The 25,082-nt window shown below is 39.7% G+C and overlaps 4 protein-coding genes across 4 annotated transcripts; all 4 read right to left on the bottom strand.

Moving 5' to 3' along the window:
* Positions 1-394: 394 nt before the first annotated feature.
* On the bottom strand, positions 395-4,907 carry LOC106913968 (extracellular calcium-sensing receptor-like). Its single transcript, XM_014980438.2, has 9 exons — positions 4,732-4,907; positions 4,239-4,533; positions 4,035-4,121; positions 2,871-3,140; positions 2,486-2,686; positions 2,111-2,380; positions 1,749-1,976; positions 1,543-1,666; positions 395-1,467 (listed from the first exon to the last, which is right to left on the bottom strand). Exons 1-9 carry the CDS (start codon positions 4,839-4,841, stop codon positions 554-556), a joined length of 2,499 nt encoding a protein of 832 aa, XP_014835924.2. The 5' UTR covers positions 4,842-4,907; the 3' UTR covers positions 395-553.
* A 380-nt stretch (positions 4,908-5,287) lies between these two features.
* On the bottom strand, positions 5,288-12,254 carry LOC148155889 (extracellular calcium-sensing receptor-like). The gene is made up of 7 exons (XM_088012146.1): positions 11,988-12,254; positions 11,420-11,689; positions 10,412-10,657; positions 9,790-10,017; positions 9,698-9,705; positions 9,598-9,602; positions 5,288-6,991 (listed from the first exon to the last, which is right to left on the bottom strand). The coding sequence occupies exons 1-7, from the start codon at positions 12,252-12,254 to the stop codon at positions 6,078-6,080; spliced, it is 1,938 nt and encodes a 645-aa protein (XP_087868272.1). The 3' UTR covers positions 5,288-6,077.
* A 1,462-nt stretch (positions 12,255-13,716) lies between these two features.
* Positions 13,717-20,791, bottom strand: LOC148155888 (extracellular calcium-sensing receptor-like). The gene is made up of 9 exons (XM_014980436.2): positions 20,359-20,791; positions 19,975-20,269; positions 19,769-19,855; positions 19,407-19,676; positions 18,780-18,980; positions 18,406-18,681; positions 17,775-18,002; positions 17,567-17,690; positions 13,717-14,728 (listed from the first exon to the last, which is right to left on the bottom strand). The coding sequence occupies exons 1-9, from the start codon at positions 20,598-20,600 to the stop codon at positions 13,815-13,817; spliced, it is 2,637 nt and encodes an 878-aa protein (XP_014835922.2). The 5' UTR covers positions 20,601-20,791; the 3' UTR covers positions 13,717-13,814.
* A 98-nt stretch (positions 20,792-20,889) lies between these two features.
* On the bottom strand, positions 20,890-24,921 carry LOC106913969 (extracellular calcium-sensing receptor-like). Its single transcript, XM_088012145.1, has 9 exons — positions 24,683-24,921; positions 24,309-24,603; positions 24,112-24,198; positions 23,698-23,967; positions 23,406-23,606; positions 23,045-23,320; positions 22,638-22,865; positions 22,411-22,522; positions 20,890-22,165 (listed from the first exon to the last, which is right to left on the bottom strand). Exons 1-9 carry the CDS (start codon positions 24,919-24,921, stop codon positions 21,252-21,254), a joined length of 2,622 nt encoding a protein of 873 aa, XP_087868271.1. The 3' UTR covers positions 20,890-21,251.
* Between the last annotated feature and the right edge of the window lie 161 nt (positions 24,922-25,082).

The raw sequence follows: 25,082 nt of genomic DNA, 5'->3' as shown, positions 1-25,082 counted from the left end.
GTAGTGCCACAGACTGCTGCTTGAAAATGACGTTTATTTGGAAACCTTAAATGTGTTTTCAAATTCATTCAGTGATTCAAATGCAAGGTTTTTGTGCACAATCCTCTATGTGGATTATATATATCTAGTGCCTTTGCAAATAAGCCTAAAATTAAATTTTAATCACTCAAATTAGTTGTTCTCCTTTTATTTATTGTAAAACCTTATCTACCTCTGCATATCTTAAATTTCAGAGTAGGTTTGATCCACAGGCCACCAATTTAAAGTTTCCACGCCCATTTCCTGGATGAACTTATTTTGCAGAAATATGGGGCTTAGTATATTTTAAAATATTTTGTTGCTGATGAAACATAATAGAAATTTGCAAATTTATAAAGAGATAAATTCAACAAAGTTTTTCATACCTTTTTATTAGATGTAACAAAAGATCTCACTAACTTGAAGTGTCAAACCAATTTAGGAGAAAAAAAATGTTGAATAAAAACAAATACTAAATACCACAAAGTCCATAATCCAAATTCCACATTGTTTTGCATGAACAAGGCGAGACATGTTAAGATTTGGTGGTTCCTCTGCCCATTATAGCTTTCTTTGTATTTCTCTCCGGTTTGAGCAGAATTACATAACATTTAGGTCCAAACAGCGCCACCAAAAGGCCAAAGCTGGAAGCCAGGATGGCGAACACCTCCACTGCATCTGCGTATTTACCCGGAGAGTTGATGTAGGCAGGAACAAAGGCCACCCACACCGCGCAGAAGATCAGCATGCTGAAAGTGATGAGTTTGGCCTCGTTGAAGTTGTCCGGAAGATTTCGTGCCAAAAACGCTAACATCAAGCTAATGAAAGCTAGTAAGCCAATGTAGCTAAGCAGAACAGCAAATCCAAAGGTTGAGCCAACTTCACACTCATAAACTATTTTGTCATTGTGGTACTGCGTGTTTTTATGTGGCATCGGTGAAGCAGAGACGATCCAAACAGTGCAGACCGTTGCTTGGATGCAAGTGAGAGCGAAGACGGTTCCTCGCTGCTGTGTGGGACCGAACCACTTGAGACTGGCTCCCCCTCCTGGTTTGGAGGCTTTGAACACAGCCAGAACCACCATGGTTTTAACCAGGATGCAGGACACACACAGCACAAAGCTGATCCCAAACGCTGCATGTCTCAGCTGACATGTCCACAGTATGGGTCGTCCGATGAACAGCAGCGAACACAGGAAGCAGAGTTTGAGTGACACCAGGAGCAGGAAGCTCAGCTCTGAGTTGTTGGCTCGTACTATGGGTGTGCTGCGGTGATAGATGAAGATCCCCAGAACGACAGCGCAGATGAATGTTCCCAGCAGTGAAGTAGTTGTCAAACATATCCCAAGCGGTTCATGGTAGGAGAGGAACTCTGTTTCTTTAGGGAGACAGTGATCTCGCTGGGGGCTGGACCAGAAATCCTCTGGACAACTGATGCACTCCCTGACATCTGAAAAAGAGGAAGAAGCTCTTTTTCTATGCACATTATGTGTTTTTGCTTAAAAGCAAAAATAATAACACTTACTAGATCCATTGCTGATCTTTCCATCAGAACAGGAGATGCAGTCAAAACAGCAAACAGGCTGACCCTTTTTTCTTGCCATCCGTGTACCTGGAGGACAGTTTTCACTACATACTGACTGGGGTGGCTGGAGGTAGAAGATGTAATCTGTCACTCCTCATTAGCACACACCGATACTTTGAATGTTATCTGCTAGAAGAAGAAGTCACCTTTTTTGACTCAAAGTTCCAAAAGATTAGGTTTTCGTTAAGTACAAGCTCTTCCCGTCCGAAGGCAGACTTCTTCACTTCGCCAACGTTCTGGATTTTGGTTCCTCCTTCCGGGAGCCACACCCAGTTCATGACATCATATATAGGCAAGGCGTCGCCATTTTCATCAAACGACACTTGATCACCAAACGGTGTGGTGAAATTGACTTTCTGTAAATAGTGCAAAAGCTACAAAAGAACGGAGAGAACGACAAACCTCAAGCAGAGTTTCATGAAAATCTACAATAGACTTTTTAGAAAACTGGACCTGATGTTTATTCTGTTGTCCAGAGCGTAATTTGCAGCGCAATTTGATGTCACACCTGCCACGGCTCCAGACTTTGCAGAGCCGCGCAGGTTCGATCAACAAAGGGTCCCTTGCCTGGCTCACAGCGCAGCATCTCATCAAGAGCATGAGCCAGAGCATACACCGCTTTGTAAACGTTATACTCAGGTCTGAGGTTGGACACGTCCAAAAGCTCAGTCTCAACCTGTTCAAGATCTTCATCACCGGTGCACAGAGCTTTCTCATCTTCTTCCCCTTCGGCTGGATCGAATTTACACTGAAACGTGTGTTCCCAGAACTGTCTGACCTGAAACACATCCAAAAAGAAAGAGAAATATTCAGGAGTTTTAGATTTGTAATGATTTGCATCCTTTCCACTTGGCATTCCTTCAAAAATCCTTTGAATTTTTACCAGATTAGTTTCGTAGTTGTCATTTTTATCAGGATGGGTTTGTAGTAGAAAGTCTCTGAGCCCTGGTATTTCCCCTCGACGAATAGCGATGCCCAGAGTGCCACCAAGGAAAGGAATGAAGCGGGGAATCTGGAGTACAGCTGCTGACGCCCACGCTTCACTTGCTATCCATTGTCGGTCGGTGACATTTTGTTCCGCTACCTGGGTGTGCGTTACAAAAACACATCTTTAGACTTTAAAAATATGCTGCAAGGTTTAGAAAATAAATGGCTTGATTGGTGCCATTTTTGTGGGCAATTCAATTATCTCCATACATCTTTGTTTGAGAAAGAACTTTGCAGGAAAGTTTATTGTCAATTCGACAGTAGACTAGAATAACCCTTACCTCTTCTATCAGCCTAAACATGTGAATCTCGTGAGCAAACACGATGACAACACGAGCCGTTGACGTCTTGATCAAATTTACAATTCTCTTAAGTTCGCCTGGTTTGCTATCCCAGGGCAAAACCTCCACATACGCCAGACAAGCGCCACCCTGCTGTGAGAGGCTCGACTGAAAAGACTGGGCCACATAGAAACCGTAATCATCATCGGTAACCAGCAGGCCAACCCACGTCCAGTCAAAGTGTTTCAGAATTTGAATCACGGCATTCACCTGGGAAAACATGAGAAAAAGAAAAGACGTACAAAGTTCTCCTGTGGTTAAAAATGTGTGCAAAGGTCTTGAAATAAGTTCCTGTCATGGAGACTTTGTGACTCTAAGATGCCACTCTTTGCTTCAGTTTAGTTTCTTCACTCTCTGTGGTGGGAATAGGAACTTGAGAATTGCCTTGTTTGTCTAAATTGACATGAGCTTTTGGTAACACTGTATTTGAAGGAGTGTTCATAAGACTGACATGACGCTGTCATAAATACGATATAACACCTGTTATGAACATGAAGAAGTCTTTATAAATGTTTGTGACTATTGTCATGAAGTGTCATTCAGTAAATAATGACACTTTTAATGGGAAGTTGCTTTAAAAGTTGCATTAAAAGTCAATTAAAAGTTCCAAATTTGCATTATTTGGTAAATAGTGACACTGTAATGCAAACATGACATCTTCACTTGTTTTTCCCATTTTGAGGAAGGGTTAGCAGATGTCACACAATATTCAATGCCATATTTAAACCTCAGGATACCAGGGAAAGGACGGCTTACTAAAACAAAAGTTCCTAAATCAATGAATATGACAAAATGCTTCAGTTGAAATATCTTGTACTGCAAAGGTGGAGGTGTTAAAGAAGTGACACTGGTGAGTTTAATGAAAACAATAGGTTAATACTGTAGAATTTTTCCACAAAGATCAGCATTTTCAGTTTGAAACATTTTCAGTTTGAAACATTTTCAGTTTGAAATGCTGAAGCAATAAACACTGGAATTATTTCAATAATTTTTTTTACATGACTTTTTTTTGCTTAAGTAACTGCATGTATTTGCAATATGTGAGTAAATCCCATTATTGAATATATTATCTTATGTTTTGTGCAGAACCAAGCTCTGTCTCACCTGGAAAGCATCACTTGGGATTGTTCTGAAGAAGGACGGAAACTGCTGACGATCACTCAGGCATGAACATGTGGCAAAATAACTCACCTACCATTACAATTACACGCAAACAATATTCTTCAAAACACTGTCAAGAGATTTCACATTCAAAACAGTGGAGAAATTTCAGGTGAATCGAAGCACACTTCGACAGAGCACACTTACAATTGGTATTTTGAACAAACCAAGCACATTGGCAATCGCTATTGAAAATGTTGAATAGGAATCACCGACGATGGCAAGAATAGGAGGAGTCCCTGAACAGTTCTCCTGAGGTGAAATCCCCTCTTCCTGGCCACTAGCCAGAGATAAGGCACCGCTGAAGCCAATAACAAGTGCCCCGCAGTTATCATACAGGCTGTATCCCAGCGTCAGGTTTGGCAGCAAACTGGGGTTCTTGTTGATCTCCTCAATAGCAAAGACCATGGTCATGGCATCCCTAAAACCTAGAGTGTCAAAACTAGAACAAAATGTCTCAATAAATGTCAAAAAAGGGTGGAACTTGCCACATATCATATTGACGAAGTAGGAATTAAGACTAATTTTACATGTGTCACAGGCATCCACATATAAAATTGAACTTATATCAATTTCTATAAAGTCTGAACAGACAGTTTAATTTACACAGAGGTGTTGAATTCATCCGTGATGTACCTACCCTTCACAGCTCGGTTGTTCTGGCTCTGAGGTGTATGTGATGTCGGGGAAAAGAGAAGTGTAGTGTACCTCAAACAGCCCACCCAGGACCACGTCACCTGGCTCGTGCATTTCATTAAGGTGGAAACTTCTCCGCAAACTGCAGGCTGAATCCGTGGATGAGGCCACTGACACAAAACTGAGAGTCAAGAGGAAAGGTTTGTAAAGTAAAGCCTCCATAACTCTCCTCCTCCTTTAGCACATGTTTATATTGTTCATTCAAGAGTGCATGAATTTATATGCAACATTACGTCATCACTGACGCGTTGCTCTATTCAGAAATGCTGTGGACAAAACACAACGAGTGTGAATTAATTTTTACTGGCATTAAAATTATCACAATAACTGGTGTGTAAACCTTTTTGGGATTTTTCTCTTTTGAAGGTATCAAGAAGAAATTCAGCTAAAAGTTTAGGAAAATAGTCAGAAAACTGAACTGAATAGACAACCTGTTTACACTTTTTCCAAGATTCAACTAAATGTGAAATGAACAACACAATGAGACTGTAAGAGGCAAATTTAATTTTTTTCACTTTTTTTATTTTTATTTATCCTGGACAAGGCAAAGAAGACGTAGATTTGCACAAAGCTTGAAAAAATTGTAAGATTGTTTATCATGACCATTGAGAAGGTTTTCAAATGATGTTGCTGGTAAACAAAAAAATGGGAGAAATGGTTTCAGCATGATCGCATATGTTTCTTTTTAATTTTAGATCAAAGTATACCATGATTTTTTTTTTTTGGTCAGTTTTTTTAAGTGAAATATTTGGGTGAACTAACACCCACTGAGCATTCTGGGAACTGACACTGAGAAAGTGGCATCTTATAAGTACCAGATTAAAAACTGGAATGAAGTCACATCAATACTTCAAATTCTTTCTTGCTCAAAAGCTCAAAGAACATCCCAATCAGGATTTAGCTCACAATATTCAAGGACAAACCAAACAATTTGGGGGAAAAACAAATGCTTGATAGACACAAAGGCACATATAATTATAAATTAGTTGTACTGAGCAAACAAAACTTCTCTCTGAGCTGATACATTGTGCAAATATCTAAAAATTGATGAGTTTGTACTCTAAGTATCTTAAAAAGCGCTTCAAAGCAAAAATAACAAAATCATGGTCAAAAAGGCACAATGTTTATTTTTTGTTCTCACACTTTCTCATATATTAGTACAGTAAATATTTGTACATACCACAACAAATCATGTTATTGATAAATGTTTTTAAGTTTCAGTGAATGAGTTAGAGGTGAATAATTATTAACAGGCTGCAGCGATAAAATAAATTGCACATAAGCTGCCATTTAACATTTCGTAGTTCTATAACCAATGATGGCTTTCTTTGTGTTTCTTTCAGGTCTTAGTAGAATTATGTAACATTTAGGTCCAAACAGCGCCACCAAGAGGCCAAAGCTGGAGGCCAGGATGGCGAACACCTCCACTGCATCTGCATATTTACCCGGAGAGTTGATGTAGGCAGGAACAAAGGCCACCCACACAGCGCAGAAGATCAGCATGCTGAAGGTGATGAGTTTGGCCTCATTAAAGTTGTCTGGAAGATTTCTTGCCAAAAATGCTAACACAAAGCTAAGGATGGCGAGTACACTGATATAACCCAGTAAAGCGCTGAAACCAATTATGGACCCAACGACACACTCATAGACGATCTTGTCGTTGTGGTACTGAGTGTTTTTATGAGGTGCCGGTGACGCGGTGACAATCCATGCGGTGCAAATTGCTACCTGAACGCAAGTGAGAGCAAAAACTGTCCCTCTCTGCTGCACAGCACCGAACCACTTAAGATAGGCTCCCCCTCCTGGCTTGGAGGCCTTGAACACAGCCAGAACCACCATGGTTCTCACCAGGATGCACGACACGCAAAGCACGAAGCTGATCCCAAACGCTGCGTGTCTCAGTTGACATGTCCACAGTATGGGTCGTCCGATGAACAGCAGCGAACACAGGAAGCACAGCTTGAGTGACACCAGGAGCAGGAAGCTCAGCTCTGAGTTGTTGGCTCGTACTATGGGTGTGCCGCGATGGTAGGTGAAGATCCCCAGAACGATCGCGCAGATTGACGTTCCCAGCAAAGAGGTCACTGTCAAACAGATACCCAGAGGTTCCTGATAGGAGAGGAACTCGGTTTTCTTAGGAATGCAGTGGTCTCGTTGGGGGCTGGACCAGAAATCCTCAGGACAACTAAAGCACTCCAAGGAGTCTGACAAAAAGAGGGGATGGGGTAAAAAAAATGGACATCTATTTAGCACAAGCATATTAGTTCAGTTAGAGTGGGGAGCTTTAGCACAACTGAATGTTGCTGGGAAATAATGGTGTGTAGCAAGATTTTCAAAACTAGTTGCAGAAAAGGTTTGCTGCTGTGCGTTTTGCACAGGAGAGGTTGAAGATTTTATATTTTTGTTAATATATAAGAGTGCTTTCTTCTTCTGCTTTGTGGAGGTAGTATTTCATCAACAGTGACCTCTGCTGTTCAGAGGAGGCACTGCAGGAACTCTAAGTCATGGTTGAAAGCAGAAACTACAACTGATTTACATTAGCTGCATTTCCATTACAAATGTGCGCAAAATGTTGTCAGCAGGGGCGCTGCCAGGAATCGTGGGCCCCCTGACAAAATATTTGTTTGGGCCCCCCCACTCAGCTGCTGTTACAATTTTTTGAGTCTATTTGACCCATAAAAAGCGTCACAATTTTAAAGGCTAGTATCTGGCTTGCTTTCTTTGGTTCAACACTGATAATTAGCACAATATTTACTGCTCATGAATTTAACATCCAACAGTCCACATCCAGTATGCAAGTAGGTTGCTTAACTTTTTTCTATTAGTTTTAGTTTACTGAAATGTCTCTCCCCATGAGCAACAGTCAAAAGCAATGTGCAACTACACATAAAGCAATCCAGACTTCTCAAAAATGCTATGTAGTTGCATTTTATTCAAGTTGCAGTATATAACTAATAAAAAATATGTTTTCTCCATATTTGTTAAAGCTTTCACCATGTCGTAGCAGTTTGTTATGAGACAGATAATCTGTGAAAACAATCAATCTCCTCCATCTCCTTCCTGAATTACTATTGCTAGCTAAAGTAATGCACCGTTCTGACCAAAACAACCAATCAGAACTAGTAGGATGCTCTTAGCGCTGTCAATTAGCCTCATTCACTCACTGCTAAACGTGCTAATGGTGGAGAAACATCTTATCACTACAAGAAACCGTTTATCTGCCGTCATTGGTAGCTATGCTAACTAAACTGAGCATTCACAGTTTGAATTTGCATAGCTTTAGCTGCAGCACGGCACAAATCGAGGGGGAGGAAGGATGAGCAGCACCACATGAGATTGTGATTGACAGCACTAAAACTCTCCTGCCACCGACTGGTTGTTTCTAGCACTGGGAGAAGGCAGAGGAAATAGATTTTTCACTAATTACCTGTCATACCATACTGTCACAACATAATGACAGTTTTAACAAATATGTGGAAAAAATATTTATATAAAAGTGACATACTGCAGCTTTAATTTCACTCAGGAGAGGACGGGTCAGAAGGGACATGGGTTAGAGCTGCTGTTGACTGACTCATCTGTTGTTAAGTGGTAAAAGGTACAAGGGACAAGTTCAATATATGAATATGTTGGTAATTTCTTTCCGTAATTCATTAAATGCTATGTTGAAATGTTTGAAATGGAGGCAAACAGTAGTCTGTAGCTAAGCTAATTATGCTAAATGGTTGATAATCTCACACAGTCTACTCACCTCTCTTGGAGAAAAACTGGGTTATAAATTAACACTCCCACCTTTTTCTCTCTCTCCTTTTCTCTCTCTTTTTTTTTTTGAAAACCTGATTTTATAACTTTTCTTAGCAGCATAGTAACTGCCACAATCGTTCGTGTCTTCCACTGATGTCACACTGAAGCGCTCCAAGCAGGAACGAACCATTTAACGCAGATAGGGGGGTTCAGGGCAAATATGGATGTGTGTTTTTTGATCTGGGAGTGGGAACATTAAATTTTTACTGCTAAAAGCAATCTTCGAAAATACAATATGATTAATTTTGTAATTGACAGGGCCCCGATTTTTTTATTTTTATTTCTATGAACAAAAAATAAATAATTAAATTGTGGAAGGCCCCCAGTTGGTCAGGGTCCCTGGAAATGTCATCACGTTTCCCCCCTGAACCGCAACCCTGGTTGTCAGTATTCAGCTAATGTTGAATAAACACAATTTTACAATTGTGGTGTTTCCATTAAACAAGAAGCACAATTAAAATAAGCTTGTTCATAGGATAAGTTATTAAAAAAAACATGCCGCACTATGATCTTCTAACTACTTCCTGCCGTCGTCTTCTTTGTGGTTTGTGCCAGAGGCAGCATCTGGTTACTGACCGTGTGACTCATGTTATTTGATTTCCATTATAGTTATCAAGAATAAAACAATTGTTTGATTCAGCCAAACAACCAAATCATCCTAGCGCCAAAACACTTTTTTATCAAAAAACAAGGTTATTTTAAAATTGTTTTTCCATTAGGCAAAATTTATTTTCAAAAAAATTATATGGTAAATGGAAACACAGTTTTTGTTACCAAATAGTGACGATTGTGTGCCATTTAACCTGCCAAAAGCTTAAATAAATCATTTTCAGCTTTATTAAACCAAATGATCAAAAATCAAAGCACTGACTAGATGTTAGGAAGAAAAAAGGAAAGCCACCATTTGTTTAGTCACTAACCCCCCAAAATCATGAATTCATCAGATTTTTAAAGCGCCACTAAACAACAAACTGTGAAAATGGTACCAACCAGTTTTGTTGCTGACCTTTCCTTCAGAGCACGGGATGCAATAAAAACAGCACAAAGGCTCTCCTTTCCTCCTCACCATATGTGTTCCTGGGGGGCAGCTGTCACTGCACACTGACCTGGGCGGCTGAAAAAGACCAAACAGGAAATATTTAAATTTCACTCAGTGTGAGCATCTGACTCTATCTTTAAGCAAAGCCAAAATTCCTACTTTTTTAGATTCAAAGTTCCAGAAGATTTTGACTTCATCAATTGTGAGTTCTTCCTCTTTGGACGCAGACCTGTGAACCTCCCCGACACTCTGAACTTTAATTCTTCCATCGGGCAGCCAAATCCAGTTCATGATGTCGTATATCGGTAAAGCGTCGCCGTTTTCATCGAACGTGACTTGGTCACCAAACGGTGTGGTGAAGTTGACCCGTTCCAGGTAGTGCATTAGCTGCAAATACAAAAAGAAACATGTTAAATCGATAAGCGAGAATTGTTGCTTTCATTATAATTATCACCAAAACACAACTAAGCCAACCAAACTTTTTTTTTTTTTTTTTAAATGTTCTGTTTGTTTGGTTACATCTTACATTAAATACTTGCTTATATGTTATCTTGGGATGATGTTAATATTTGAAATGTTGAGAAATTAGGATGTTTAATTTTTTTTTATAATGAAAAGTATAGAAATTAAAATGGGCCCATTGTAGGAATATCACCCATATCTGAAGTTTATGATTTGAAAGATGTGGCTCCGTTGGAAGTTTTTCTTAGTAGTTGTTAAATTTGTATTTTAAGTCAGAGAAATTATAAATATTGATGTTAGTGGTAAATTTTAAACTGACCTGCCAGAGCTCTAATGTTTGCAAAGCCGCACATGTGTTCCCGCTGAAAGGCCCTCGCCCTGGGACGCAGCTCAGCATGTCATTAAGAGCGTGTGCCAGCGCATACACAGCTTTGTAGATGTTATACTCAGGCCTGAGTTCTGACACATTCAGCAGGTCAGTAGTCACGCTGTTCAGGTCTTCTCGTCCGCTGCATTGTGCTCCAGCATCTTCCACCGAACCTGCTGGAGGCGGCAGAAACTTGCACTGAAATGTGTGTTCCCAGAACAGCTTCACCTGAAATGAAGGCGTAGATTATTATTTATTTTTTTAAATTGCACACCGACGTGAATAAATTCAACCCACTTTTTTTACACACAGTCTGACTTAGTCAAGCTCTCACCATGTTATTTTCAGAGATGTTGTGCTGGCCAGGACGAATTCTCAGCAGGAAGTCTCTGAGTCCTGGGATTTCTCCACGACGGACAGCAATGCCCAGAGTTCCACCAAGAAACGACGTAAAAGCGGAAATTTGGAGACCTTCGAGTAAAGTCCAGGACTCGCTGGCAATCCACTGCAGGCCTGTCACATTCTGCTTCACCACCTGAATCTCACAATATAGTTTTTTTTTTTTTTTTTTTTTTTCCACAATTTTGAAAGGCAAAAAAAATTAAAGTCTGTTCTGTGCACTTTAGTATTGATTGTTAGAATTGTTCAGTTCACATAAAAAGTTTTCCTTTCTGTTAAATTAAAAAAGATTAAACTTTATAGTTATTGCATACTATTAAAAACCTCTGTGTTAATATAGGATTACATTACCCTACTTAATTTCTCAATTTTTACTTAAAACCAAAGAGCATTTTGTTTCTTTAAAGCCAAAATAAAATACATAAATCGGGTTTGTAAATCTTGTCACTTTGAAATTTGATATAAAATTTCACAGAATCAAATGCAAGCCAGTTTTTGTAATAAAAAAAAAAAACATTCTTTCTTTTGTGTTATGACTCTGACAAGTCTTTTTTCTCCGACCTGTTCCAAGAGTTGGATCATGTGCATCTGATGTGCAAACACGATCACTACGCGTGCCGTGGACTTTGTCATAACATCAACAATCCTTTGATATTCCCTCGGATTGTCTCCCCACGGTAAAACCTCCGTGTACGCCAGACAGCCGCCCCCCGATCGAGTCAGGTCAGTTTGGAATGACCTGGAAACATGAAGGCCATAGTCATCGTCACTGACCAGGAGGCCCGCCCAAGTCCAGCCGAAGTGCTTCAGAATCTGAATCATGGCACGGACCTGATGAAGACGGAGCGAAAGTGTAGACGTGTTCATTGTGAGGCCTAATTCCAGAAATACCTTGAACATTTATGAATAAATTTAAAGTTCACCTGGAAAGCGTCACTTGGGATCGTTCTGAAGAAAGATGGAAAACGCTGGCGATCGCTTAGGCAAGAACACGTGGCAAAATAACTCACCTATAAGAAGAAATATATATACAAAAAAATTCACATTTTGCTTATGTTGTGAAAAACATCTTGGCATTTCTTGCAACAGACTGAAATATTCTGGCGGGTTTCTTAGAGGGCAAACTTACCATAGGCAGCCTGTACAAACCTAAAACGTCTGAGGCAGCTATAGAAAACGTGGAAAAAGGGTCACCGACAATTCCCACAACTGGAGGGGTTCCTGAACAGCTCTCTTGAATCGAGAACCGCTCCTCCTGCCCACTGGCCATTGCCAAGGCAGCACTGAACCCAATGCTAAGAGTGGCACAATTGTCATACAGGCTGTATCCCAGGGTCACATTAGGCAGCAAACTGGGGTTCTTGTTGATCTCCTCAATAGCAAAGACCATGGTCATGGCATCCCTAAAACCTAGAATGTCAAAACTAGAACAAAATGTCTCAATAAATGTCAAAAAAGGGTGGAACTTGCCACATATCATATTGACGAAGTAGGAATTAAGACTAATTTTACATGTGTCACAGGCATCCACATATAAAATTTAACATATCAATTTCTATAAAGTCTGAACTGACAGTTTAATTTACACAGAGGTGTTGAATTTATCCGTGATGTACCTACCCTTCACAGCTCGGTTGTTCTGGCTCTGAGGTGTATGTGATGTCGGGGAAAAGAGAAGTGTAGTGTAACTCAAACAGCCCACCCAGGACCACGTCACCTGGCTCGTGCATTTCATTAAGGTGGAAACTTCTCCGCAAACTGCAGGCTGAATCCGTGGATGAGGCCACTGACACAAAACTGAGAGTCAAGAGGAAAGGTGTGTAAAGTAAAGCCTCCATAACTCTCCTCCTCCTTTAGCACATGTTTATATTGTTCATTCAAGAGTGCATGAATTTATATGCAACATTACGTCATCACTGACGCGTTGCTCTATTCAGAAATGCTGTGGACAAAACACAACGAGTGTGAATTAATTTTTACTGGCATTAAAATTATCACAATAACTGGTGTGTAAACCTTTTTGGGATTTTTCTCTTTTGAAGGTATCAAGAAGAAATTCAGCTAAAAGTTTAGGAAAATAGTCAGAAAACTGAACTGAATAGACAACCTGTTTACACTTTTTCCAAGATTCAACTAAATGTAAAATGAACAACACAATGAGACTGTAAGAGGCAAATTTAATTTTTTTTCACTTTTTTTATTTTTATTTATCCTGGACAAGGCAAAGAAGACGTAGATTTGCACAAAGCTTGAAAAAATTGTAAGATTGTTTATCATGACCATTGAGAAGGTTTTCAAATGATGTTGCTGGTAAACAAAAAAATGGAAGAAATGGTTTCAGCATGATCGCATATGTTTCTTTTTAATTTTAGATCAAAGTATACCATGATTTTTTTTTTTTGGTCAGTTTTTTTAAGTGAAATATTTGGGTGAACTAACACCCACTGAGCATTCTGGGAACTGACACTGAGAAAGTGGCATCTTATAAGTACCAGATTAAAAACTGGAATGAAGTCACATCAATACTTCAAATTCTTTCTTGCTCAAAAGCTCAAAGAACATCCCAATCAGGATTTAGCTCACAATATTCAAGGACAAACCAAACAATTAGGGGGAAAAACAAATGCTTGATAGACACAAAGGCACATATAATTATAAATTAGTTGTACTGAGCAAACAAAACATCTCTCTGAGCTGATACATTGTGCAAATATCTAAAAATTGATGAGTTTGTACTCTAAGTATCTTAAAAAGGGCTTCAAAGCAAAAATAAAATCGTGGTCAAAAAGGCACAATGTTTATTTTTTGTTCTCACACTTTCTCATATATTAGTACAGTAAATATACCACAACAAATCATGTTATTGATAAATGTTTTTAAGTTTCAGTGAATGAGTTAGAGGTGAATAATTATTAACAGGCTGCAGCGATAAAATAAATTGCACATAAGCTGCCATTTAACATTTCGTAGTTCTATAACCAATGATGGCTTTCTTTGTGTTTCTTTCAGGTCTTAGTAGAATTATGTAACATTTAGGTCCAAACAGCGCCACCAAGAGGCCAAAGCTGGAGGCCAGGATGGCGAACACCTCCACTGCATCTGCATATTTACCCGGAGAGTTGATGTAGGCAGGAACAAAGGCCACCCACACAGCGCAGAAGATCAGCATGCTGAAGGTGATGAGTTTGGCCTCATTAAAGTTGTCTGGAAGATTTCTTGCCAAAAATGCTAACACAAAGCTAAGGATGGCGAGTACACTGATATAACCCAGTAAAGCGCTGAAACCAATTATGGACCCAACGACACACTCATAGACGATCTTGTCGTTGTGGTACTGAGTGTTTTTATGAGGTGCCGGTGACGCGGTGACAATCCATGCGGTGCAAATTGCTACCTGAACGCAAGTGAGAGCAAAAACTGTTCCTCTTTGCTGCACAGCACCGAACCACTTAAGATAGGCTCCCCCTCCTGGCTTGGAGGCCTTGAACACAGCCAGAACCACCATGGTTCTCACCAGGATGCACGACACGCAAAGCACGAAGCTGATCCCAAACGCTGCGTGTCTCAGCTGACATGTCCACAGTCTGGGTCGTCCGATGAACAGCAGCGAACACAGGAAGCACAGCTTGAGTGACACCAGGAGCAGGAAGCTCAGCTCTGAGTTGTTGGCTCGTACTATGGGTGTGCCGCGATGGTAGGTGAAGATCCCCAGAACGATCGCGCAGATTGACGTTCCCAGCAAAGAGGTCACTGTCAAACAGATACCCAGAGGTTCCTGATAGGAGAGGAACTCGGTTTTCTTAGGAATGCAGTGGTCTCGTTGGGGGCTGGACCAGAAATCCTCAGGACAACTAAAGCACTCCAAGGAGTCTGACAAAAAGAGGGGAGGGGGTAAAAAAATTACATCTATTTAGCACAAGCATTTGCTGCTGTGCGTTTTGCACAGGAGAGGTTCTTCTTCTTCTTCTTGTCGGTTTTATGGCGGTTGGCAAGAAACTTTTAGTAGCATTACCGCCACTTACTGGTATGGAGTGTGGTTCCTGATGGTTTAAATATTTATCCTCACATATTCTACCATAAATTCTATCTAACATAGCCTCACACATTCACACTTAACACATGCATACTTGTACCCAACTTTGTATATCATGCCTTCATTTACAAACATACTACAATTAAATTCTATGAAATAATTTTGTTTTCTTAAGAAATCGAATAATTATTTGTATATGATTACTCCCTAAATTCTTCCTCAATATATCTAATAAATTAATCTTCTCCTTAATCCTTTCACACTCTTTCTTCATATATCTTCTCTCTATTTCATATTTATGGCATTCAAATATAACATGTTCTATAGTTTCATATTTATCACAATGGTCACATTTGCCAGTTTTATGTTTTTGAATTTTAAAAAGTGTATAATTAAGTCCTGTATGTCCAAATCTTAATCTTGTTATCACTCTTTCCTCCTTTCTATTTCTTCCTCCATTTCTTCTTTCTCCTACATTCTTCTGAATTTTATAAAACCATCTTCCTGTTTTATCTTCATCCCACCTTTTTTGCCAAACTTTCATCAGTTTCTCTTTAACAATACTCTTTCCTTCAGATTTACTTAATTTAACTTTGAAACTAATAGGATTTTTAATTGCCCTCTTTGCCATTTTATCTGCCCTCTCGTTTCCTTCTACTCCAATATGTGCTGGAACCCACACAAATATAACTATCAACCCCATGTTTTGTATTCTAAATAATATATGCAATATTTCTAATAAAATGTCCATCCTACTATCTGTTTGATTATTTTTTAAACTTAATAATGCAGAGCTTGAGTCTGAACATATTATTGTTTTTAATGGTTTTATGTCTTCTACCCATTGTAAAGCCAACAATATAGCCAACATTTCTCCTGTGTATACTGATAATCCATCTGTAATTCGTTTTCCTATTTTTGTATTGAATTCTGGTACTACAAACGCTATTCCTATTTTCCCAGTTATTTTTGACGCATCAGTATAAATTTGAACATATTGATAATAATTATTTAAATATAATTGCACTGAATAACTATCTACAATGTATGATTTATCTTGTTTCTTTTCCATTATTGACATATCTACTTTTGCTTCTGGTAGAATCCAGGGTGGTATAATTGATATTGGTGTTATTTGACTAATTTCTAAATTATTCATTTCAAAATTTTGTATTTTATTTTCAATTGTCCATCCAAAACTCCTCATTTCTTTCTTTTCTTTTTCCCAACACATATTTAAAATTTCCAGAGTTGGATGATCAACATTACTGCCTTGCAAATTTAACCAATAATTAATTTCTAATTTTGTCCTTCGTAAGTCTAATGGCATTTCTCCCATTTCTATTTCTAATGCTGCTGTTGGTGTGGTTTTAAATGCTCCAGTACATAATCTTAGTGCCTGATGTTGAATAATGTCTAATTTAACCAGATGTGTTTTAGCTGCTGAACCGTAAACTAAACAACCAAAGTCTATGTTGGATCTTATCATACCTATATAAATCTGTTTTAGTGATTGTCTATCTGCTCCCCAGTCACTGCCAGCCAAACATCTCAAAATATTCAATATTTTCTTACATTTATCAACAACTTTTTGAATATGTATATGCCATTTTAATTTTTCATCAAACCATATCCCTAAAAATTTTATACATTTTACCTGCTCTAACTCTTGATTATATAATTTCAATTTTATTTCCTTATTAATTTTTTTCTGAGTAAATAGCATTACTTTCGTTTTATCAACTGAGAACTTAAATCCCCACTGCAATGCCCATTTCTCTATTCTAATAATAACCTCTTGTAATTTTTTAACAATAAAATCAACATTTTTCCCTCTTTTCCAAACAGCTCCATCATCTGCGAAAAGTGAACAACCCATGTCCACAGGAGAGGTTGAAGATTTTATATGTTAATATATAAAAGTGCTTTCTTCTTCCGCTTTGTGGAGGTAGTATTTCATCAACAGTGACCTCTGCTGTTCAGAGGAGGCACTGCAGGAACTCTAAATCACAGTTGAAAGCAGAAACTACAACTGATTTACTTTAGCTGCGTTTCCATTACAAATGTGCGCAAAATGTTGTCAGTATTCAGCTAATGTTGAATAAACACAATTTTACAATTGTGGTGTTTCCATTAAACAATAAGCACCATTAAAATAAGCTTGTTTATTAAAGTTATTTAAAAACATGCTGCGCTATGAACTTCAAACTACTTCCTGCCGTCACAAACCAGAGGCAGCATCTGGTTACTGACCGTGTGACTCATGTGATTTGATTTCCATTATAGTTATCAAGAATAAAACAATTTTGATTTGGCCAACCAACCAAATCATCCTAGCGCCAAAACATTTTTTATCAAAAAACAAGTTTTTCTTTTTTTTTTATTTTTTTATTTTATTTCCATTGATCAAATTTATTTTCAAAAAATCATATGGTAAATGGAAACACAGTTTTTGTTACCAAATAGTGACGATTGTGTGCCATTTAACCTGCCAAAAGCTTAAATAAATCATTTTCAGCTTTATTAAACCAAATGATCAAAAATCAAAGCACTGACTAGATGTTAGGAAGAAAAAAGGAAAGCCACCATTTGTTTAGTCACTAACCCCCCAAAATCATGAATTCATCAGATTTTTAAAGCGCCACTAAACAACAAACTGTGAAAATGGTACCAACCAGTTTTGTTGCTGACCTTTCCTTCAGAGCACGGGATGCAATAAAAACAGCACAAAGGCTCTCCTTTCCTCCTCACCATATGTGTTCCTGGGGGGCAGCTGTCACTGCACACTGACCTGGGCGGCTGAAAAAGACCAAACAGGAAATATTTAAATTTCACTCAGTGTGAGCATCTGACTCTATCTTTAAGCAAAGCCAAAATTCCTACTTTTTTAGATTCAAAGTTCCAGAAGATTTTGACTTCATCAATTGTGAGTTCTTCCTCTTTGGACGCAGACCTGTGAACCTCCCCGACACTCTGAACTTTAATTCTTCCATCGGGCAGCCAAATCCAGTTCATGATGTCGTATATCGGTAAAGCGTCGCCGTTTTCATCGAACGTGACTTGGTCACCAAACGGTGTGGTGAAGTTGACCCGTTCCAGGTAGTGCATTAGCTGCAAACACAAAAAGAAACATGTTAAATCGATAAGCGAGAATTGTTGCTTTCATTATAATTATCACCAAAACACAACTAAGCCAACCAAACTTTTTTTTTTTTTTAAATGTTCTGTTTGTTTGGTTACATCTTACATTAAATACTTGCTTATATGTTATCTTGGGATGATGTTAATATTTGAAATGTTGAGAAATTAGGATGTTTAATTTTTTTTTTCATATAGGCCACAAGACAGCACATTGAAAAGTATACAAATTAAAATGTAGAAATATCACCCATATCTGAAGTTTATGATTTGAAAGATGTGGCTCCGTTGGAAGTTTTTCTTAGTAGTTGTTATATTTGTATTTTAAGTCAGAGAAATTATAAATATTGATGTTAGTGGTAAATTTTAAACTGACCTGCCAGAGCTCTAATGTTTGCAAAGCCGCACATGTGTTCCCGCTGAAAGGCCCTCGCCCTGGGACGCAGCTCAGCATGTCATTAAGAGCGTGTGCCAGCGCATACACAGCTTTGTAGATGTTATACTCAGGCCTGAGTTCTGACACATTCAGCAGGTCAGTAGTCACGCTGTTCAGGTCTTCTCGTCCGCTGCATTGCGCTCCAGCATCTTCCACCAAACCTGCTGGAGGCGGCAGAAACTTGCACTGAAATGTGTGTTCCCAGAACAGCTTCACCTGAAATGAAGGCGTAGATTTTCTTTTTAATTGCCGGCAGGCGTGAATAAATTCAACCCACTTTTTTTACACACAGTCTGACTTAGTCAAGCTCTCACCATGCTATTTTCAGAGATGTTGTTCTGGTCAGGACGAATTCTCAGCAGGAAGTCCCTGAGTCCTGGGATTTCTCCACGACGGACAGCAATGCCCAGAGTTCCACCAAGAAACGGCGTAAAAGCGGAGATTTGGAGACCTTCGAGTAAAGTCCAGGCCTCGCTGGCAATCCACTGCAGGCCTGTCACATTCTGCTTCACCACCTGAATCTCACAATATAGGTTTTTTTTTTTTTTTTTTTTTTCCACAATTTTGAAAGGCAAAAAAAATTAAAGTCTGTTCTGTGCACTTTAGTATTGATTGTTAGAATTGTTCAGTTCACATAAAAAGTTTTCCTTTCTGTTAAATTAAAAAGATTAAACTTTATTGTTATTGCACAGTATTAAAAAACTCTATATTAATAAAGGATTACATTACCCCATATAATTTTTCAATTTTTACTTAAAACCAAAGAGCATTTTGTTTCTTTAAAGCCAAAATAAAATACATAAATCAGGCTTGTAAATCTTGTCACTTTGAAATTTGATATAAAATTTCACAGAATCAAATGCAAGCCAGTTTTTGTAAAAAAAAAAAAAAAAACATTCTTTCTTTTGTGTTATGACTCTGACAAGTCTTTTTTCTCCGACCTGTTCCAAGAGTTGGATCATGTGCATCTGATGTGCAAACACGATCACTACGCGTGCCGTGGACTTTGTCATAACATCAACAATCCTTTGATATTCCCTCGGATTGTCTCCCCACGGTAAAACCTCCGTGTACGCCAGACAGCCGCCCCCCGATCGAGTCAGGTCAGTTTGGAATGACCTGGAAACATGAAGGCCATAGTCATCGTCACTGACCAGGAGGCCCGCCCAAGTCCAGCCGAAGTGCTTCAGAATCTGAATCATGGCACGGACCTGATGAAGACGGAGCGAAAGTGTAGACGTGTTCATTGTGAGGCCTAATTCCAGAAATACCTTGAACATTTATGAATAAATTTAAAGTTCACCTGGAAAGCGTCACTTGGGATCGTTCTGAAGAAAGATGGAAAACGCTGGCGATCGCTTAGGCAAGAACACGTGGCAAAATAACTCACCTATAAGAAGAAATATATATACAAAAAAATTCACATTTTGCTTATTTTGTGAAAAACATCTTGGCATTTCTTGCAACAGACTGAAATATTCTGGCAGGTTTCTTAGAGGGCAAACTTACCATAGGCAGCCTGTACAAACCTAAAACGTCTGAGGCAGCTATAGAAAACGTGGAAAAAGGGTCACCGACAATTCCCACAACTGGAGGGGTTCCTGAACAGCTCTCTTGAATCGAGAACCGCTCCTCCTGCCCACTGGCCATTGCCAAGGCAGCACTGAACCCAATGCTAAGAGTGGCACAATTGTCATACAGGCTGTATCCCAGGGTCACATTAGGCAGCAAACTGGGGTTCTTGTTGATCTCATCAACAGCAAAAGCCATAGTCATAGCATGTCTGAACCCTAGAGTGTCAAACCTAAAAAAAAAAAAAAAAAACAGAAGAAGAAGAAGCATGTCATCAAAACTGATTCTGTATCAGTGTGTGTGTTTCGTCAGGCTACTCACCCCTGGCAGCTGGGCTGATGTGGCGCTGAGGTGAAGGTCTGCTCAGGAAAGACGGAGCTGTAGTGGACCTCAAACAGCCCTCCCATGGTTACGTCGCCAGGCTTGTGCAGACCATTGAGGTAAAACGTTCTCAGCAGCTTACAGGACGAGGAAAGAAAGGAAGACTCGGAGAAGAAAAGGGAGGAATAAATCATGAACTGATAGATGTTCATGAGGAAATATTTAACAAATAAAGCCACCATAACTGCTCTTCCACACCGGCCAGCCTGCGGGACTCATAGCTAATTTTATATAGAGGACTACAGCAGCCTTTTCCTATCTCCGTGTAATTATTCACGCCACCCATCAGAGCATTGTTGTGGCCCCATGGGTGGCCTATATGGATGTAATGCTTTCTTCTTCATTACTTATTTAAGAGAGTAATAAACCAGCAAAATTTTAATTGTACCATTTGTGTCTGGCATTTGGAAATGCAAAGTTGGAGCGGATTGCATATTTATTTTCAACATAAGAAACAGTCAATTTAAAATAGTTTATTAATTAATTATTTGCAGCTTCAACAATACACAAGTAACACACATTATTTGCCATTACCAGTGATGGCTTTCTTTATTATTGTTAGAAAACGTCACTATCTATTTAAACTTATTTGCCTCTGAAGCTTTTATAATTGGAGAGAGGGGAACTTAACTAACTGAAAAATAACTGCAAATTATTGCAAAATGTGTCAAAACATAGACAATATTTAATTACTCCATGAATACCCCCCACAGATATTAAAATCTCAAGAAAAAATGTACAACCCACGTAGATGCTATCATAATTTTGCTTCTACTATATTTCTGGTGTTTCTTTTGAGTGGTTGACTTTGAAAAAATAAGAAACTAATAATCTTAACATTTTGCAGTTCCTCGACTCATGATGGCTTTCTTGGTGTTTCTTTCTGGTCTCAGCAAGATTACGTAACATTTAGGTCCAAACAGCGCCATCAAAAGGCCAAAACTGGAGGCCAGGATGGCAAACACCTCCACTGCATCTGCGTATTTGCCAGGAGAGTTGATATAAGCAGGAACAAAGGCCACCCACACTGCGCAGAAGATCAGCATGCTGAAGGTGATGAATTTGGCCTCGTTAAAGTTGTCCGGTAGATTCCTTCCCAGGAATGCTAACAGGAAACTGATGATTGCCAGTAAGCCAATATACCCCAATAACACTGCAAAACCAACTGTGGACCCAACAACACACTCATAAACAATCTTATCATTGTGGTACTGAGTGTTTTTATGTGGCATCGGTGAAGCAGAGACGATCCAAACAGTGCAAATTGCTGCTTGAACGCATGTGAGTGCAAAAACCGTTCCTCTTTGCTGCACAGCACCAAACCACTTAAGATAGGCTCCCCCTCCTGGTTTGGAGGCTTTGAACACAGCCAGAACCACCATGGTTTTAACCAGGATGCAGGACACACAGAGCACAAAGCTGATCCCAAACACTGCGTGTCTCAGCTGGCATGTCCACAGTCTGGGTCGTCCAATGAACAGCAGCGAACACAGGAAGCAGAGCTTGAGTGACACCAAAATCAGAAAGCTCAGCTCTGAATTGTTTGCGCGTACCACGGGAGTGCTGCGGTGATAGGTGAAGATCCCTAAAACCGCAGCGCAGATGCACGTTCCCAGCAACGAAGCTGTCGTCAAGCAGACACCTAGAGGTTCCTGGTAGGAGAGGAACTCTGTTGTCTTAAGAATGCAGTGGTCACGGTGGGGGCTGGACCAGAAATCCTCTGGACAGCTGAAGCACTCAACAGAGTCTGAGAACAAAAAAAACAACAGATTTTACAGTTAGTCATAATTTAAGATGTAACTTTTGATTCATTAACATACCACAATGGAGGAGCTGGTGTTTAGATTAAATATGAAACCTTTAGGAACCTCAAGTGACTTAGACTTCTTGTCAGTTTTCTTTCTATTCTCTCAATGTGTTTATGTCAGCTATAAAGGGATCATTCACTCATATGAATGCAACTGTAACCATGATACCAACTTGTTTTGTTACTAATCTTTCCTTCAGAACAAGGAACACAATCAAAACAGCACACAGGTTGCCCCTTCTTCCTCGCCATGCGAGTCCCAGGATTACAGGTCTCACTGCACACCGACCGAGGAGGCTGCAGACACACACACACACACACACACACACGCACACACACACAAAAAACATCTAATCAGATTTATTCTAGCTCACTTATATGCAGCACTTCAAATAAAATAAATGAAGGCAACCTGATTATTGTTGAAGTTCCAGAAGATTTTTTCTTCATTAAGAATGAGTTCTTCACCACCAGAGGCTGTCTTCTTAACAACGCCCACATTCAGTACTTGAACTCCACCGTCAGGGAGCCACAGCCAGTTCATGATGTCGTATATCGGCAGAGCATCACCGTTCTCATCAAATGACACTTGATCCCCAAAGGGAATGGTAAAGTTGACTTTATCTAAGTAATACATTAGCTGGAAATGTGAAGAGATCAACACTGTGACAAGGAATCAAGATTGGTTTTTGTCTGCTGTTTCTAAATACTGATATCGCCGCTCACAAGCTAACAAATGTTCGAATATAGAACACTTTCAGTCAAATTAAGACTATCTGGTGTTCAATACCAATGGTTTAGTGAAAACTGATGCCCTACCTGCCAAGCCTCCAGTTTTTGCAGAGAGGCACAGCTGTGCCCACTGAAAGGCCCTCTCCCTGGCTGACACTGCAGCATGTCATCGAGGGCATGTGCCAGAGCATACACGGCCTTGTAAATGTTATATTCAGGCCTGAGGTTAGAAACATCCAGAAACTCAGTCTGCGCACTCTCCAAATCTTCTTCACCAGAGCATAATGCTCCCCCGGCTTCTAGCCAGTCTGCTGGAGGGGGAGCAAATCTGCACTGAAATGTGTGTTCCCAAAACTGCCTTAGCTGGAAAGTGTATTAAAAAAACTTCTTGACAAAAGAAAGACAACAATGTATACCAGTGCAATTATAGATCAAAGTTGAATCTCACCATTGTGTTCTGATTGTTGCTGCTATTGCCAGGCTGTGTGCTCAGGAGGAAATCTCTAAGTCCTAAAATGTCTCCTCGACGGATTGCAATGCCCAGCGTGCCTCCCAGGTACGGCATGAGACGGGGGGTTTGGAGCACAGCCGCTGATGCCCAGGCTTCACTCGCCATCCACTGGAGACCCGTCACGTTCTGCTTCACAACCTGCACAGTGTATTTTGCAGGGAAGATGCAATTATGCAGAGTATTTAGCCTCTGAAACAGTAAGTAATAAGCACAAAAGAAAGAGGGATACCTCTTCCATCAGCTGGATCATATTGATCTGATGGCCAAACACGATAACCACACGAGCTGTGGATTTCTTCATTCCTTCGACGATTCTCCGCAGCTCAGATGGGTTGTCACCCCACGGTAAAATCTCAGTGTATGCAAGACAACCCAGTCCAGATTGAGTCAGCTCCGACTGGAAGGACTGGGCAACATGGAGCCCATAGTCGTCGTCACTGACCAGCAGACCAGCCCACATCCAGCCAAAGCGTTTTAAAATCTGAATCATTGCATGCACCTAAGTGGACACACCGTGTGAGATACCATTGCTTTCTTGTTCTCATAAAATCACAGTTGTACAATGTTCATGCCTAATCTTCTGAATATATGTAGTATGAGATTAATGAAATTTCGCCTCATCTCATTTAGAAATCAGTCACACCTGAAAAGTATCACTTGGGATTGTCCTAAAAAAGGACGGAAACCTCCGACGATCACTTAGGCAAGAACATGTGGCAAAGTAACTCACCTAAAAGAAACAAGGAGGTTAAATTTTCATTATGTAGAAAACCTCAAACAAAGATGTGGTACATGCAATATACATTCTTAGCAAAGCGGAAGTTCAGAAAGAAAACTTACGATGGGAAGTCTGAATAAACCTATCACATCGGACGTGGCTATGGAAAACGTTGAAAAAGAATCGCCGACTATGCCGAGGACTGGAGGACCTCCTGAACATTTCTCCTGAGGAAGGAACTGTTCCTCTTGACCACTGGCCAGTGACAACGCCGCACTGAATCCAATTACCAATGTGGCACAGTTGTCATAAAGGCTATATCCCAAAGTCACATTGGGAAGCAGAGTTGGGTTTTTGTTAATTTCCTCAATGGCAAATGCCATGGTCATGGCATGTCTGAACCCTGGAGGGTCAAAGCTTACACATAGAGTGCTACATGAAAACACAAGAAGGAAACACAAGTGTGTGAACAAGCCACGGTGAGTGTGAAGCTTACCCTTGGCAGATGTGCTCACTTGGCTCTGAGGTGAACGTTAGCTCGGGGAATACAGAAGTGTAGTGAACTTCAAACAGTCCGCCCAGAATCACATCACCGGATTTGTGCATGCCATTAAGATGAAACTGTCTTCTCAATGTGCAAGATGGTAAAATGGATGAAGCTTGTGAATAATCAATGTCGAAGAACAACATCAATATGACAAACAAGGGCATTAATGTCTTCAGAAGCCCCTTCATGATTACATATTCTCCTTAGTTCTATGTGTTTTACTTCCTCGAACAGACATTTTATGTGGATCGTCCTCTCCCTTGATGGCTTTCATCATAACAGGAGGAGGGCCAGATGAGATCTTAAGAGGTTCATTGAATCTTCCAATACATTAAGATTTAAGTTATTG

The sequence above is a fragment of the Poecilia mexicana genome, unplaced genomic scaffold (assembly GCF_051168715.1).
Source record: "Poecilia mexicana isolate PSO_F unplaced genomic scaffold, ASM5116871v1 scaffold_13, whole genome shotgun sequence".
NCBI lineage: Eukaryota > Metazoa > Chordata > Actinopteri > Cyprinodontiformes > Poeciliidae > Poecilia > Poecilia mexicana.
Note: the sequence above shows the minus strand (reverse complement) of the source record. Positions and strands in the feature narration are given on the sequence as shown.